Raw genomic sequence first — 17361 nt, 5'->3', positions numbered from 1 at the left:
AGAGATTTCAGCAGCTGCTCACTGCCTTTCTACAGCTCCCTTTCTTAATGTGTTCAATATTTTTTCTCTGCGTCATTTTATTTTATTACGCATAGCTTCATTTGTAAACGAATTAGATTTATGTTCTTTGCATATATGGATTTCTTTGGTTGTTACCAACATCCAGGGAAAATTTTAAGTCAACGGCACGTTTAGAAATATGTTTTCAGGGAAAAATCGTGACATGTTCAATACCACTGTATAACACTAACCCTCTAAAGCACATGTTTTAAAGCCAGTTCCTGAAGAGCCACAGTTCTGCACAGTTTAGTTTCAACTATAAATAAAAACACCCCTGATCAAACTAATTGAGTGCGTTAGGCTTGTTTGATACCTACAGATAGGTGTGTTGAAGCAGGGCTGGAACTAAACTTTGCAGGGCTCCAGCCCTCCAGGAATTGACTTTGACACCCCTGCTCTAAAGTAAGAGAATAAGTAGTGACATAATATTACAAGTTAAAATAACGTGATAACTATTTTATACAACCCAGGCTCATTTTGAAAATGCACCTCTATATACATTTCTGAAAAGAGCAAAATACGTCCTAGGAGGTATGTTTTTTTTTTTTTTTTTGCAGTTTTTGTTTTCATGAATCAACCAGAGGCCGCTCTGTACACTTTTTCAGATCTCAAATTTTTCCCACAAGTGCCATTCGCCCCTGCTGTTCTCATTTAAAGTAATCCAGAAAAAGAAAAGCCCCCTGATTTTTACCACGTTTTCAGATTTTTCCACATTCTCACCCCGCTATTAACTTGTTTATTTTATTTTTTTGGCTTCTGTTTTTGTCTTACCTGCTTTCTGGAACCCTTCTTCATCAGACTTGAACCGCCAACGTACATGTCGAACTACCGGACAAACTGGTAGCGGTCAGCTGGTAAGCGTGAAAAGGACCGGCATCATACTGCATGCAATGCAGATGAAATGCAGCCATACGTACTTCTGGCTACGTAATTCGGGATCTATTTAGGGCTACATTTTCAGAATGAGTCTTTGTTGATTTTATATGATTTTAAAATAAATAATTCACTCCGTCCTCCAAGAAAATTATTCAGTATTTATAGGATTGAATATCAGCAAAAGAAGATGATCCTGGGTTATCTTCTGGTTGTTTAAATCACATTCAACTTGCCTTTAACTTCATGACTTCAAAACCAACCGTTTAAACATATAACACTAACACTCAAAGTAGTAGAATAACTAATGAAATAATATTAATTCATTCATTTTCTTTTCAGCTTAGTCCCTAGTTATTAGTTATTAATCAGGGGTACCCACGCGAACACGGAGAGAACATGCAAACTCCACACAGAAATGCCAACTGACCCAGTCGAGGCTCAAACCAGCGACCTTCTTGCTGTGAGGCGGCAGCGCTACCCACTGCACCACCGAGCTGCCTAGTGAAATAATATTACAATTTCAAATAACTTATTAACTATTTTATATGTATTAAAAAAAGAAATTCACTCCCATCCTCCAAGAAATTGGTTCAGTATTTATAGGATTGAACATCAGCAAAAGAAGATGATTATCTTCTGGTTGTTTAAAACGCATTTAACCACTTGGTTCATTTGATTAGCTGCCATTAACCTCATGACATCAAACCATTCCAGCCGAATGATTCTTTCCCCCAAACAGTGTGTTCATATAAGTTTGTATCGATTGTGTGAAATGAATTTTACCTCAGCAGACTATCTGTACACACTCATATTATTAGTCTTTTAATAAGTGAATCGACTGTTTTTTTCCCCGCAGGAGAGGAGAATCTCTTGGCAATATTGAAAAGACGATGGTGGAAGTACATGATTCTGGGATTGATCGATATAGAGGCCAATTACCTGGTCATCAAAGCCTACCAGTACACCACACTGACCAGCGTTCAGGTAGGACACTGTTCACTCAGAGACCATATTTGTAATGCCTCCAGGCAGCTGTTTTAGGCATGACATGACTGTCCCGTAAATGTTGTTCTTGTGGTCAGATAGCATTTAGCTAAAATTTTAGGTTTGTTGAGACAATGTTTATATTTTGTCCAGAGTAGATATGTCGCACCGGCTGAGCCTGGTTTCTAACAAGATTTGTTCTTCACTTCTGTCACTGTTATTGACGTTTTTGTAAGAACCGATATATATTTTACAACCCTTGACAACTGAATGAGGCTATGTTTGAGAAATTCTTACCTCTGATTTATATTTGGTGATGGCTATGTCTGTGGGTGTCACCATTCAAATATAAAGTGCACCTTTTCACTTATAATGTCTTATTTCTTATTGTCATAAATTAAAATAGTGACGTGTGACAGCTGAGCGGAATCCCGGAAAATAAACCAAACTCCAATGTGAGAAGAGTTCGCCCACATGTGACTTGTTTTAACTATGCCGTTTAGAAACTTTGCAGCGTGAATGCGAAACGAACCAAGAACAAAAAACAACATTGTAACAACTTGAATCCCTGTTTTAGAACAAAACAATCAACCTGTAGGTGTGAAAGCACTCTATGATAAATCATTGTGTAAATCATTCACAATCGCGTGAAATTCCACAGGTAGCTTGTAGGATCTGTGTGAGTAAACCTCACTCCCGTGACCTCAAGAAGCACATTAGCCACTCTACTAGGAATTCTTTAGCAATTTTGTTAGCATGTCTGCTTCCTATTTTGGAAAAACTGCTTTGAATCCTGCTTTTTTGGTGCTGTGACCCAGATGGTTGGTGAGTTTTGGTAGAGTGAATGCTGTGAAGCACAGCTAGTAGGATCAGAACCAGAAGCCAAAAAATAAAATAAACAAGTAAATAACAGGGTGAGAATGTGGTAAAATCTGAAAACAGATTTTATTTAATATTTTTCTGGATTGATTTTTAAAACACTGCAGTTGAGTTTAGGGAAGTGGGTGGGCAGGTCAATTGGTGCTTTTGAAAACACTATTGGTTGGGTTTAGGGAAGTAGGGTGGGTCAGTCAGTCAGTCAGAAGACACTCTCGAGAGAAATTTGAGATCTGAAAAAGCATATACAGCGGCCTCTGGTGGATTCTCAAAAACAAAAACTGCAAATACATATCTAAAAAAATATGTCGTAATAATTTTCCACCTCTTCAGAAAAATATCCGTCTTCATTTGTAGACATGCAGTCATTTTATCCTTTACATAGACCCGTTTAAGTCTCTGAATTCACTGAGCCACCTTTGGAGAACCTTCTTCCACCCAATGTAAAATTATAATTTTTTTTTCATAATAACTGGATGGTGGTCTGAAATGGTGGCTGGTTCAATTGTACACTCTTTTACTTTAAATATATCTGCTTTTGGGATACAAAAATAGTCTATCCTTGAGTAGCTTCCGTGCACCTCTGACAAAAATGTAAAGTCTCTTTCCTTAGGATGTAAAAATCACCAAACATCCACTAGTCCCATTTCATTCATCAGGTTTGTAATTTCTTTGGAAGTTTTAGAGGGAAGTTTTATTTAATTGGTGATCTATCCAGTTTAGAATTCAATACAGAATTAAAATCCCCTCCCATAATCAAAATCGCCTCACTTTTATCTGCCACAAGTGCTGCTGTTTTTTTTTAAAGAAAATCTTCATTTGGAGCATAAATGTTTATAATTATTATCTTTACACCTCCAATTGATCCAATCACCATAACATAACGATCATCCTTATCTTGAAATATTTGTTCATAATTATAGCACACCGCTTTACTTAATAGGATCGCTACTCCTCTTTTCTTGTTATCTCCAAATAATGAATTAAACACTTGACCTACCCATTCTCTTTTTAATTTGGAATGTTCTCTCTCTGATAAATGGGGGGGGGGGGGGGGGCTGTCGTGTCTGTTGGTTTCTGCATTAGTGAACGAAGCGCCCCTTCAATCTTAATGTCCATTTCTGACTATTCATATCCTTTAAAAATAAACAAAGAAATGTAAAAACATTAACAACACTTTAAATATGTTTAAACGCATCAATCTGACGGCGTTTAGGTTTGTAGCTGGATATTAGCTAGCTGTTAGTTAGCTGACGTTTTCTTTCCCAAACACATGGTTTAGATTCCATTTATCAAACTCAAGTTAATGAACTGATTCTTTCACTATATTAGACTTGTCACAATGCAAAATTTAGGTTCTGATATAAAAAAACGTCAATTTCACCACTAATATTTTTGGCACTATTGAACTCAACACCGCTGATTTGACATAATGTTCACCGGTGCTCAACAGAAATGGCTGTGATTGGCCGTGAAGGTCATCAGTTTACCGCACTTCACTGATGTTTGCCAACTGCAAACACAGACGAGCGATCCGCTTGATGAATCGACAGATCTTTTCAGCTTTAAACACTCCAGAGTCCATGTATCTGTGTTTGTACTTGGTGAAAAACGGTGAACTGATGACCTTCACGGCCAATCACAATCATTTCTGTTGAGCACTGGTGAATAGTATGGTAAATCAGCGGTATTTAAGAACGTGCTCAGCGATGCTTAAATGTTAGCAGGAAATGGACAATTTTAAAACCTCAGCACCGGGACAACGCTAGGGCGTACTACAGATGACTGCATAGTTTTATCCCATTACACAGGCTGAAGCAGGAAAGCCCCCATGCTGTTTACCTGGTGCCATGAACTGAAGCCTAGGAAGACACTCTTTAAGAGATTGTGATGTTGTTTGATGTCTAATATTTTTTTATTGTTTAAATTAAACTGAACTGAATAGTATTAAAGTGATGTTTATACCATATCTGCATTTTGAAATCGGAGGTTCCTGGAGGTTTGTAGTTCACAGCATGTTGTTGCAATGTTTACAGTGCTGATCCTATACTTCCAGGTTTCTTCCCACCACAGCCTCGCTTTCATGTTTTAAAATGGCGGCCATGTGAAATAAGCGTATTGGTCTTCGCTGACAGGAACAGTGAACAGCTGTTCACTACTAAAAACACCAACGAGTCTCGTTAAATCCTCCTATAGGGTTAAAAGCGGCTCATTATAAACACTCGTTTGACATTAATGTGGAGAACTATGCAGATATTTTAAAGTGTTCACATTAAGAGGGCACACACAAGCTGGTTATTATAACTCTGATCATGGTTACCGTTACATTTGCATGACGTTTTACTTAAGCAACTGAGAATGTAGTCCTAGTTGGCGTGCAGCGGTTGGAAGTTTAAGCCAGTGTTATGTCTGTATTTAACAGTGAGGCTGTTTTTGCAGTCTGAAGTAGGCGAATTAATTATAGAAAAAGGGAAATGCCATTACTTAGATTATTTGTATATAACATGTTTAATAATGAAATGAAATAATTATAGTATAATATTTAAGGTAATTTTAAGCTATCTTGCAGCCCACCGGTTGAGAATCCCTGTTTTATTATACTCCATTACACATGTTTAGAAGTGTGTGTATGCATTGAGACATTGGGAAAGACAGTAAAGACAGCCGATGCGCTAAGAAGTGAAAACAGAGAGGCTTCAGGCCATTTGGGTTTGTCCGATTGGCGGTTAACGCTCTGCTGTTTGCTTCACATTGAGCTTGTCACTTAATCTTCATTAAAGTGCTGTTAGTGCTGAAAGAGCCTTATTCACGTCACTGCTAATGGTGTTTGATTAGTGGCTAGAGGAGGTCTCAATGATTATTAGAGATTCCAGCAGAGAAAAGGATTGATTTTTTTTTTTTTCGCTTCTCACTCATCCACCACCGTCACAGACAGTCATTACGAGTGCCCTTGTGGACGCAAAGACTGTCATCATCTGTTTGTTCGAGAATATGCAGGCGTCCAGTCATATATTAGCCTAGCGTAACCTACCATTAGACACTTAAAGGGACATTCAGACAGGCTTTTATCAGATTTGCAGGTGTAACTGAGAGGATCAGCTCTTAGATCAATACGGATTTTATAATGTGCACAAAAGAGAACACATCTTAAAACAAGACTGTGTGCTGTTGTTATTGATTTCTTTGTGATAAGATCCCATGGCATTATGATAGCACATGACAACAGGTGAATACAGATGCTGTTCGATTTTATAAGCCCAACAAAACCCACACACATACAAACAGAAGCATTACACCCCATCAAATTGCTTTGGGCCTTAATGGCATTTCTGAAAAAAAAATTTCAATCCCTTGACTTGATGATCCAGAACGTGGCTAACTTTCATTTTAAATAAATCATTGCATTGTTAAATTGAAAATATATATATAGTTTGTTTTTTTATAAAATGATGTAGAAAAATAATAGAATGCAAAAGAAATGCTTTGCTAATAAATAAAGCATTAAAATAAGCATTTTCTCTAGACAATCAGTTTGGGCCTTCAAAAACATTTTCAGAGAGTGAGGTGGGCCTCGAAGTGAAAAAGGTTGAGAACCCCTGGTCTAATCCACACATAATCCATAGAGAGCAACTTACTAGCCAGTTTAACAGGTTAATAGTAAAGTATCAGCTTGTTCATAAATCGAACAGTACTTTGAGTGAGTGACGATTTTTACAGTTTAAAATAACAAGTTATTAAAATGAGTAATAATATGCTTTAAATGTAAAGTAAAGTAAAAAAAAAAAAGTTACCGCTGACTACTAAGTTGTTTGGGTAAAGTTTTACTGTGAGTCAAAACTGTTGGAAAATAAAGCACATGATGTCCCTGCACACATGCACTGATTTGTTTTTTGAGAGTCTCATTTTTTTTAACGCACCCACTGCGACCAATCAGCCGGTACCGCCAGTTCAGCACTTCTGTGGTGCCTGCGCAGCACAACCTGTGCTCAGACTCCTAAACGCCTCTGTCTCTGTGTTCTCTATTAGACTCTCAGTATCATTCAGAGCCACTGGAGACGGTAGACACAGTCGCTCATGCTGGACACTCAAACACTAGAGCTCTTAATTATTTCTCCTGGAAGTGCCATGCAGTCAGCTTTAACTTTAATACTGTAGATGCACATGCGACGCTTTGTTTTGGTAAATGTGTAAAAGTTTTAGTTGTTTTTTGTGTTTTTGTTGCTTTTGTTTGTTTTTCTTGAGCATTTATACAGATTTATTATTATTATTATTATTATTATTATTATTATTATTATTATTATTATTATTATTATTATTATTATTATTATTATTATTATTTAGTGTAGACTGTGTAAAGTTTAAAAAATAATTAAATGTAAATGTGTTTATTATTAATAATAAAAATTATAATAATAATAATATAACAAATGTTGCATTAATTAATTTTTTTATTTTAGACAATTTACACTCAGTAATTGTATTTAAGTAAAAAATATTTTATATAAATGATTTAAAATGTAAATATAAATATTTTTTCATGTTTTTTGTATTTTATATTCTTTCAATTAAAGTTTTAATAGTTTTATGTGTTTTTGTTGTTTTTGTTTGTTTTTCTTGAGCATATTTATACAGGTTTATTATTATTATTATTATTATTATTATTATTATTATTATCATTATTATTATTATTATCATTATTATTATTATTTAGTGTAAACTGTGTAAAATCTAAAAATAATTCAATGTAAAAAAAAATTATAATAATAATAAAAATAATAATATAACAAATGATACATTAATTAATTTTTATATTTTACACAATTTACACTAAATTATTGTATTTAGGTAAAAAAATTATATAAATGATTTAAAATGTAAATAAAAATATTTTTTCATGTTTTTTGTATTTTATATTCTTTCAATTAAAGTTTTAATAGTTTATTATGTGTTTTTGTTGTTTTTGTTTGCTTTTTCTGAGCATATTTATACAGGCTTATTATTATTATTATTATTATTATTATTATTTTATAATTATTTAGTTTAAGCTGTGTAAAATATAAAAAATAAATAAATGTAACCATTGTTATATTATTATCATCATCATTATTTATAGTATTGCTTCTATTATTATTATTATTATTATTATTATTATTATTATTATTATTCAGTTTAAATTGTGTATAGAAAATACATGAATGTAACAATTATTATATTATTATTATTATTATTAATATTGTTGTTGTTGTTGTTGTTGTTGTTGTTGTTGTTGTTGTTTTTATTACTTTTTAGTGTAAATTGTGTAAAATATACAAAAATGATCTAACAATTGTTATATTAATAATAATAATAATAATAATAATATAACAAATGTAACATTAATGTATTTTTATATTTTACACAATTTACACTAAATAATTGTTTTTAAGTTAAAAATAAATATAAATATTTAAAATGTAAAGATAAATGTTTATCATGTTTGGTTAAAACTTATAATTTTGTTCCATATCATAAAACAAACTTTATATTATATGTGTAATATTACACTTTTTTCCTGTACAAATTTAGCAGTAAACTTTTTCCTTGAGTGAACTCCAGTCTCCTTGGCTCATTTTAAAAAAAAATCCCAAATTCAAACTGAAGCTGTTTATCATTGGATGAATATGAGCAATACTTTTTTTTTTAACAGAGCACAGCATATGCAGATGAGTAATAGATAATGAAGAACTCTGACAGATTTAAAACAGGATTTGCAATAATGACAAACAGCAAAATATTAACAACTTCAGATTCCAACACTGACATTTATTATATATATAAATCACACTCTAATGCAGGGGTGTCCAAACTCAGTCCTGGAGGGCCGGTGTCCTGGAAAGTTTATCTCCAACTCGCTTCACTTTCTTCTGCCAGGAAGTTTCTAGTATATCTAGTAAGAGCTTGATTAGCTGGTTCAGGTGTGTTTGATTAGGGTTGGAGCTAAACTCTCCTGGACACTGGCCCTTCAGGACTGAGTCTGGACACCCCTGCTCTAATGAACTCAACCCTTCTGCTGACTCTTTTATCTAGTGCAACTTACAATGAGTAACTTTGTATGTACAGGACAAGCTAAATGGAAAAAGGTAACATTAACACCTCAAAACAGGTACAACTTCAGTCAGAAAATGACAATCTACTGATGGCCTTACTTTTATCCAGTTGAACATGACAATTATTATAATTAAAGGGATAGTTCACTCAAAAATGAAAATGACCTTATCATTTATTCTCCCTCGTGTGCTTTTAAACATTTATGAGTTCTTTATTCTGTTGAACACAAAAGAAGATATTTTGAAAAATGCTGATTGCTGCCAACAATTAACTTCCATAGCAGGAAAAAACATACTATGTAAAGTAATAGATGCCAGCTGACAGCATTTTTCAAAATATCTTCTTTTGTGGTCAACATAAGAAAGTCAGTGGGCTCTGATCAAGTAAACGATAACAGATTTTTTTAAAAGGGGGGAGGGGGGGGGGGGGGAAACTATCCATTTAAGGGTAAAGAAAGACTTATATCTTATACAAATCAAATATCCAGGGACTGCAGATGCACAATAGCATTTTGGCTAATTCTGTCACATTGTACATTTCTGTATTATTAATGTGCATTGTCCCTGTCAAATAAAGCTGAGAAAATATATTTCATATCATATTCTATACACACGCACAACTGCAGAATTAACAAATGAATTATTCACATAGTGACAACCACATTTACACATATTCCATACAATGTGCAACTACTAGTTGTTAAAAACATATTTCAATATTTATTATAGTGTAAATGCATATCTGTTATGTATGTGTGCAATGCAAGATATGACAGAGAACAAGATCATATTACAAATTAGTGTTGCCAGATCTTCGAAAAAACTGTACACAAGGACAAACTCGTAATAAAGCAAGTGTAAGATTTCTGTAACGCTTTAGTTACGCTTAAGTCAAAATTCATGCTATTTACTACTGGCTTATATACCTGCTTATTATTAGGATATTAACTATATATTCAACACAGGCTCGTTATGAATACGTACTCCTGTCTACATTTCTGGAGACCGCGAAATATATAGCCAGAGGTACTTCTGGCTCTGTTTCATATGTAAAACGAATGATTAGGAGTAGTATGAAGCTGCTGACAGCTTCTGTTCCTTTTTGCAATACCGCCAACCGCTTACCTCTATATGAACAGCTCTTCCGGTGTTACTAGTTTGACCAGTACCTCACAGCGTACGCCGATGGACTTGGTATGCGGAACAGAGTTGACTGTGATGATGGGGTTTGAGTCCAGTTCCAGAAACCAGATAAAAGCAAAAGCAAAAAAAGCTGGCCTGGTCAGCTGATGTGTATATTGCGTCCTCTGGTGGATTTACATGAGAAGAGGACGTGCGAGAGAAATTTGAGGTAATCAAAAAGTGTACACAGCGACCCCCGGTGGATTTGCAAAAACAAAAACTCCAAGCAGACGTACGTCAGGTTATGTATTTTGCTGTCCCCAGAAATGTAGACCTGGGTACGGATCCACAATGAGCCTGGGTTGTATATATTAGTAGCTAAAAATCCTACCCAAAACCTAAACCCAACTATTACCTTACTAACTATTAATAAGCTGCTAATTAGAAGTTTTTTGAGCCAATAGTCTTAGTAAATGGTTTGCTAACAGCATGAATTGCAACTTAAAATAAAGTGTTACCAAGATCTCTATTGGTAATAAGATTTCAAATATTGTTAACTGATTTGAATTGTATCAAAATAAACTGCATGTGATGCTTGAAATGATTGCTCTGAAACCCACTCTAAACATAAACATAACACAACACCTCCATTAAAAGGGATTTGGTTAAATTTGCAGAATAAAGATGGCTTAATGGCTTCCTTTTTGTGCAGTTTTCTCATATGTAATGTGTGTATAGTTTGTTTTATGTCATAAAGCTTGGCGATATTTGATAAAGTAGGGAATAAGTCTAAGTAAAGTGAGTGAGTGAGTGAGTGAGTGAGTGTCATTATGTTTCATTCCAGTTTCTGTATAAATAACTGTTGATGGAATTGGCTGTGATGCAAAGTAAAATCTTGCCCTGGGCACCAGATTGGTCAGTGGCAGCCTTGTTTTTTTGGCTTATTTCAAATATATTATGCAAAATGTTTCAGATGATTAAAAACTGCCACTTATTTTTTGGCATGGTGATTTGGCATCATGGTTCACTTTCTAAGAATTTATTTATTTATTTTTGGCAAATTGTAAACCATACACACACACGCACACACACACACACACACACACACACACACACACACACACACACACACACACACACACACACACACACACACACACACAGACATGAATACATGGTTTACAGGGACACTCCATATGTGTATTGTATTTTATACCATAAAATGCTTGTTATATGGGTTTACCCTACCCCTAAACCCAATTCTCAGAGGAAACATGTATGGAGAGAGATTAGACTCAATAATAATTCACGCAAAAGACACGATGTACACATGCGTAGCCAAATTCACATACGTAAAATATTTATTTATACTTAAAAAAACAATTCACATGCACAAAATAAAAATACATTTTCATAAAATACGTTTCACAAATGCAAAACACCATTTGCAAATATATAAGAGTGTACAAGAAGTTTTGAATGTTTAAAATTCACGAGTTCATCCTGAATGAGAATGTGCAAATCCTCTCTCACGTACGACTCACCCTGAATATGAGTGTGTGCATTTTTGAGACTTTCCTGCCAGAAACAGGCAACTCGTACCTCTCAGCCAATCAGATGAGAGCTGTACTCGATGTCAACCACTCTGCGCTCCTTTTGCGCAGTCTGTTCCTCTAACCAACATGGCGGATACTCCTGTAAGTCAATACTGTTTCCTACTAGTTTGTGTATACGCTTTTTATAGTAGAATCTGAGTGTATTTTCAGTAACTCAATAGAAAAGTGCTTGTGTTAGAGCGCATCCCGCTCTTCACCTGCCATGCTAAATAGAGGAGTATTCTTCTTAGAGGATCATCTCCGTTAATTCAGTCAGACTGCGCAAATGGTGCGCACAGTGAAGCGCTTCGGTCATTCCCGGGAGTTCTCAGGGAGTTGTGATTGGTTGAACAGTAAGCTCGCATCTTATTGGCTACAGGGCACGAGTGACTCATGTGGGAGGTGTGTGCTGACAGGAAAGTCTCAAAAATGCACACACTCGTATTCAGGGTGAGTCGTACGTGAGAGAGGATTTGCACATTCTCATTCAGGATGAACTCGTGAATTTTAAACATTCAAAACTTCTTGTACACTCTTATATATTTGCAAATGGTGTTTTGCATTTGTGAAACGTATTTTATGAAAATGTATTTTTATTTTGTGCATGTGAATTGTTTTTGTAAGTATAAATAAATATTTTACGTACGTGAATTTTATCTACGCATGTGTACATCGTGTCTTTTGCGTGAATTATTATTGAGTCTAATCTCTCTCCATAAAAATGTAGCAAAATTTGATTGTCAAAAGACCCCATTATTGAGTATTCAATTAAATTCATCTTTATTTGCATAGCGCTTTTACAATGTAGATTGTGTCAAAGCAGCTTCACATAGAAGATTACAGTAAATTTAAACTGTGTCAGTGCAGTTTTCACAGTTCAGTTTAGTGTGGTTTAATCTTCACTGCTGAAGAGTAAATCCATCGATGCGCAGCTCCACAAGTCCCAACCAAGCAAGCCAGTGGCGAGGAACAAACTTCACCACACTGTAAAAATAAATAGTTGAAAAAACATAAAAAAAACAAGGCAGCTTGATGCAGTAAGAGATTTGAGTTGCCTCAGCAACTGTTTTTTTAGTTCTTCTCTGAAACAATATTTTGTTTAGCTAACAATTTTGTTTGTTCATGCAATGTTGATTATTGTATTTTACTAATAAAGGTATTCTTGTCAGATCAACTGAAGCAATAGTTACAGCTATTGAGTCAATTAATTTTTTTCTGTTTAGTGGATGATGTTTTTCAAATTTGCTAAATAAGTAATTAGTACTAGTTAGCAATGTAATCGTGTTTTTAATCATTTTATTTAAAAATGACAAACACAAACTTACTACTTCATTCATTCATTCAGTTTCCTTCAGCTTAGTCTCTTTATTCATCAGGGGTCACCACAGTGGAAGGAACCTCCAACTTATCCAGCATATGTTTGACAAAGTGGATGCCCTTCCAGCCACAACCCAGTACTGGGAAACACCCATACACACTCAGACACAGCATGTCTTTTGACTGTGGGGGAAACCGGAGCACCCGGAGGAAACCCACGTGAACACAGGCATGCCAACTGACCCAGCTGGGGCTCGAACCAGCTACCTTCTTGCTGTGAGGCGACTGTGCTACCCACTGCGTCACTGAGTCACCCCTCTTACAAGCCACAGATAAACAAGCTTAGTTTTCGATCGTCGCATCACGCATGTGTGAATTATTTAAGTATCAACAATCCTGTTCAACACAAAAATGTTTGTCCAGAAAACTCTATTAAACATGTAGACAAAACATGTTAGCGAATGTTGTTGACATAACATATATTTTAATGTAAATCAATAGTTATTTACAATTCTTAGCATATATGACAGGAAAAGTATAGTGTGCTGAACAAATGGTGATTTTATTTTTTACAATGCAATTGACAAGTAGGATTTTTAAGCATTGTCCCTGTTAGGCATGGGACCTGTGGTGTAGTCCTAAAAAAAAGGTGGTGTACTATTGCACCCAACCCAAATTTAAAATAAAAGTAGGCAAATAAACGATGAAAGTCATATATATATACAGTATATATAACTTAACATCAGTTACCTGTAACTAATAACTTCACCGAAAGGAAAATCAAATACTATGTCAATGTAAGTCAATGGATACAGGTTTTCAGCTTTCTTCTAAATATCTTCTTTTGTGTTCAACAGAAGGAAAAAAAGACAAACCATTTTGGAACAAGTAAAGGTTTAGCAAATGATGGAAATTTTCATTTTTTTTTTTGGAAAACTATCCATTTAAAAAGAAAAAAAATGGTTTGTTTTAAAGGGAGATGCTAATAATCTAATCCTATTCAGGGATTTATGTTTAGCTAATAGTGCCCCCAGCAGACCCAGAGATAAATATATTATGCTGTGGTAAAACCCAACTGTTTAACTCTAAAGAGACTTGTAAAAAATTTAAATACTGTACAAAAATGATGTTTCAAGACAGCTATAACAAGTACTGTATGTTGTTAACATAAACTGTACATTTAAAATAAAAAAATTAAATCAGGAAAACAAAAGCAAAGCACACTTCTTTAAAAATTGAAATAAGCCATAGTATGTAGCTTATTTAATCATTTTAATATTAAAACTTACTTATTTCATAGACAGGCAAAGCCATTTAGGTTCTGAATGAGCCAAATAGGCTCAACATACCCGTTTACTGTAGTACAAATCATTTTCTATATTCAATTAAATTTTCCATGTATTAAATAAATAAAACGGTCACATTATAAATTCAAAACAGCATAAATATGAACATATAAAAATGTACAGGCTATTTTACATATTTCACAATCATAATATAAGTCATAATAGAAAAAATAAACAGTACGATACAACACGTGATGTTTCACTCTGTCACTCTGATATGCAGTTGAAATGAGTACATTCTCATTTCGATAAACACACACACACCGTGTGCTCTCGCACTTGCACAGCTGTGGTTTGCTGATTAAATGTAAAACTAGCTGAAAACGGAGCGGCGGAAGTCTGCCGGCGATTTCATATCAAAATTAAAGGGGACTGAGGCGATAATATAGTAGTGTATAGTTCATGAGCTAATCGCAAAACTCATAGGGGGGCTGAATAGAAATATAGGTGGGGTAAAGCGACGCACATGCTGTTTTATAATTTTACCTGAGCGTTTCAGCGAGACATCATCATCACTCAGTTGACTTGTCGTGGTCTTCGAAAAACTCAAGAAACTTTCTCACAGCTGCTGCGCTCGTCAGGGGGCGGAGAATGGCGCAATTTATACAAAATGCACCAATTGTAACATAATTAAAATGCGAGTTAAAAAAACATTTGGTTTATAGTTAAAGGGGATGCAAATACATGTAAATTAGGGAAGTCTAATCAGCAAAACAAGTGAGTATACCGAGGGTATACGCAATTATTGATCCTCAGAAGTCGTAATACCCAAACAGCGCGTGGAAAAAAGTAGGCATACGGAGTATACGTGCGTATAGCCCCGACTACACCACTGCATGGGTCGATAATCGTGTTCAAGGTATACCACGGTTTAGAAAAGTCAAGGTTTTAAAACCGTCAAAATTTTCTGCTATACCGTTCCTAAGGTATGAGTAAGATTTTTTATTTACATTTACAATACAAAAATATCCAAAGATGTCGTTTTTAATTGTAAAAAAAAAAACAGTTTTTGAAACAAATGAAGACAGCAGAAGTCAATTATTCATTTGAACCATTTATCCTGACATGTTTTCTGCTTTGAAATATTTTTAATGTTTCCCAAATTAAAATATATTGGGATCAAAGGGGGAAAAGTTTTTGTTTTTTACCCAGACATTTAAAAAGAATATATTTTTGAGCAGTAATCACAATACCATGAAACCATAATATTTATGTCCAAGGTTATCATACCGTCAGAATCTTATACCAGCCCATGCCTAGTCCCTGTAAACCAGGGATTAAACTTGTTCCTGGAGGTCAGGTGTCCTGCAGATATTAGCTCCAACCCTAATCAAACACACCTGAACAAGCTAATCAAGGTCTTACTAGGTATACTTGGCACTGGACCTCCAGGAATGAGATTGGAGACCCCTGCTGTAAACCAACTTAATATATTACAACTTTGTCATATATCCATGTCATTATACAACTTTGTTTCCATGTAAACCACATAAACTTACACACACACATATCATATCATAAATTTAAACAGTTTTTTAAAATATGTAATAACAAATAAAATCCATGTATAACTAGCCAAAAAAATTGAATGTAATAAATTAACTTAGCATAAAAATGTCATTATTTCCATCTGCTGCATGCCATTAACATGCATCACAGTGCATTTTGGATGTTTCATGTGGCTGAGATATTTTAAAAACCTAAAGTGGAGAAAACTCTGTTTATAAAAATACCTGTGTATTTGTACCTGGCCTAAATAAGACCTGAAAAAATTAGATTTGGGACAGTCTTATATGATGGTCGGAATGACCTCTATGGCCCTTCTAGTAGCTATAGAATTCTGGTAGTTCCAGTGTTAAAACAAAACAAAACTAGTTCATTTTCAGAAAGCTCTAAATAAACCAAAACCATTCTCCTGTTTCCAGTAGAGCATAATAGTTTGTTTGATGGGGTCAGGGGGGTCACTGCTTGTCCTACACTGGAGTGCATCATGTTGTGCTTTTCACTGAGTGTAGAGATGCTTCCAAACTTTTTTTCACAATCGTTTCCCCCTGTGATTTACAACGAGTGTATTTTAACATTTTTATATAGACTATAATGAGGTTACACAACGGCTCATCAATATTAATAGGCAGTCATGCCGAACCATGCGATGAAGCCGCTCTTTAAAACATTTGCCTATTAAGGGTAGATAATTACTCGTTATAGATGGTCATGGTGTTGGCTGAGGTCCAGAATGCAAATGTCCTGACTAATTCTGCTCTCTCTCTCTTTCTCTCTCTCTTTTATTTTTGTCTTTTTCATTTTATCAGCGGAGGAAAAAAAAGAAATGTGGAGTTTAAAAAATGTCTTAGATTTTGCATAAATTTGATGGGCTCATTATATCTGCTGCGTGTCCTTCGGTCATTGAGGCTTTATAAAAAATTCATTTGCACTAAACTTTTCAATACTTTACTTAAGGAATATGAACAGGTTACAGCTGAAGATTAGATTCTATCTATCTATCTATCTATCTATCTATCTATCTATCTATCTATCTATCTATCTATCTATCTATCTATCTATCTATCTGTCTGTCTGTCTGTCTGTCTGTCTGTCTGTCTGTCTGTCTGTCTGTCTGTCTGTCTGTCTGTCTGTCTGTCTGTCTGTCGTTTTATCTATTCTGTCATTCTATCCTTCTGTCTATCACTTCATTTCTATTCTGTTTATCATTGCTTATCATTCCATCATCCATCTGTCATTCCATCAAGCTATCTGTCATTCTATCAGTCAATCAATCCATCCTTCCATCCATACGTTATTCCATCCATCCATCCATCCATCCATCCATCCATCCATCCATTATCCATCGATCTGTCGTTCCATCCATCCATCCATCTGTTATTCCATCCATTCATTTATCCATCCATCCTTCCCTCCTTCTATCCATTCATCTGTTGTTCCATCAATCCATTCTTTGTTCCATCAATACATCCATATATCCATCCCTGCATCATTCCATCCCTCTATCCTGTGTTCCATCAATCCATCTGCTGTTAAATCTATTATAAACATCCATCATTCCATCCATCCATCCATCCATCATCCATCCATCCACCC

The 17361-nt window shown here is 34.9% G+C and overlaps 1 protein-coding gene across 1 annotated transcript in view; it reads left to right on the top strand.

Annotated features, from left to right (window-relative positions):
• slc35f1 (solute carrier family 35 member F1) overlaps window positions 1–17361 on the top strand; it is a 212501-nt gene that overhangs the window by 138475 nt on the left and 56665 nt on the right. The window contains exon 3 of the mRNA XM_056445616.1: window positions 1793–1920. Within this exon, the coding sequence (XP_056301591.1) occupies window positions 1793–1920 (128 nt within the window). The remainder of the gene's footprint in view (window positions 1–1792; window positions 1921–17361) is intronic.

This window comes from Danio aesculapii, chromosome 20, assembly GCF_903798145.1.
Source record: "Danio aesculapii chromosome 20, fDanAes4.1, whole genome shotgun sequence".
In the NCBI taxonomy this organism is placed as follows: Eukaryota; Metazoa; Chordata; class Actinopteri; order Cypriniformes; family Danionidae; genus Danio; species Danio aesculapii.
The sequence above is the reverse complement of the archived record's forward strand: the minus strand, read 5'-3'. Positions and strand labels throughout refer to the sequence as shown.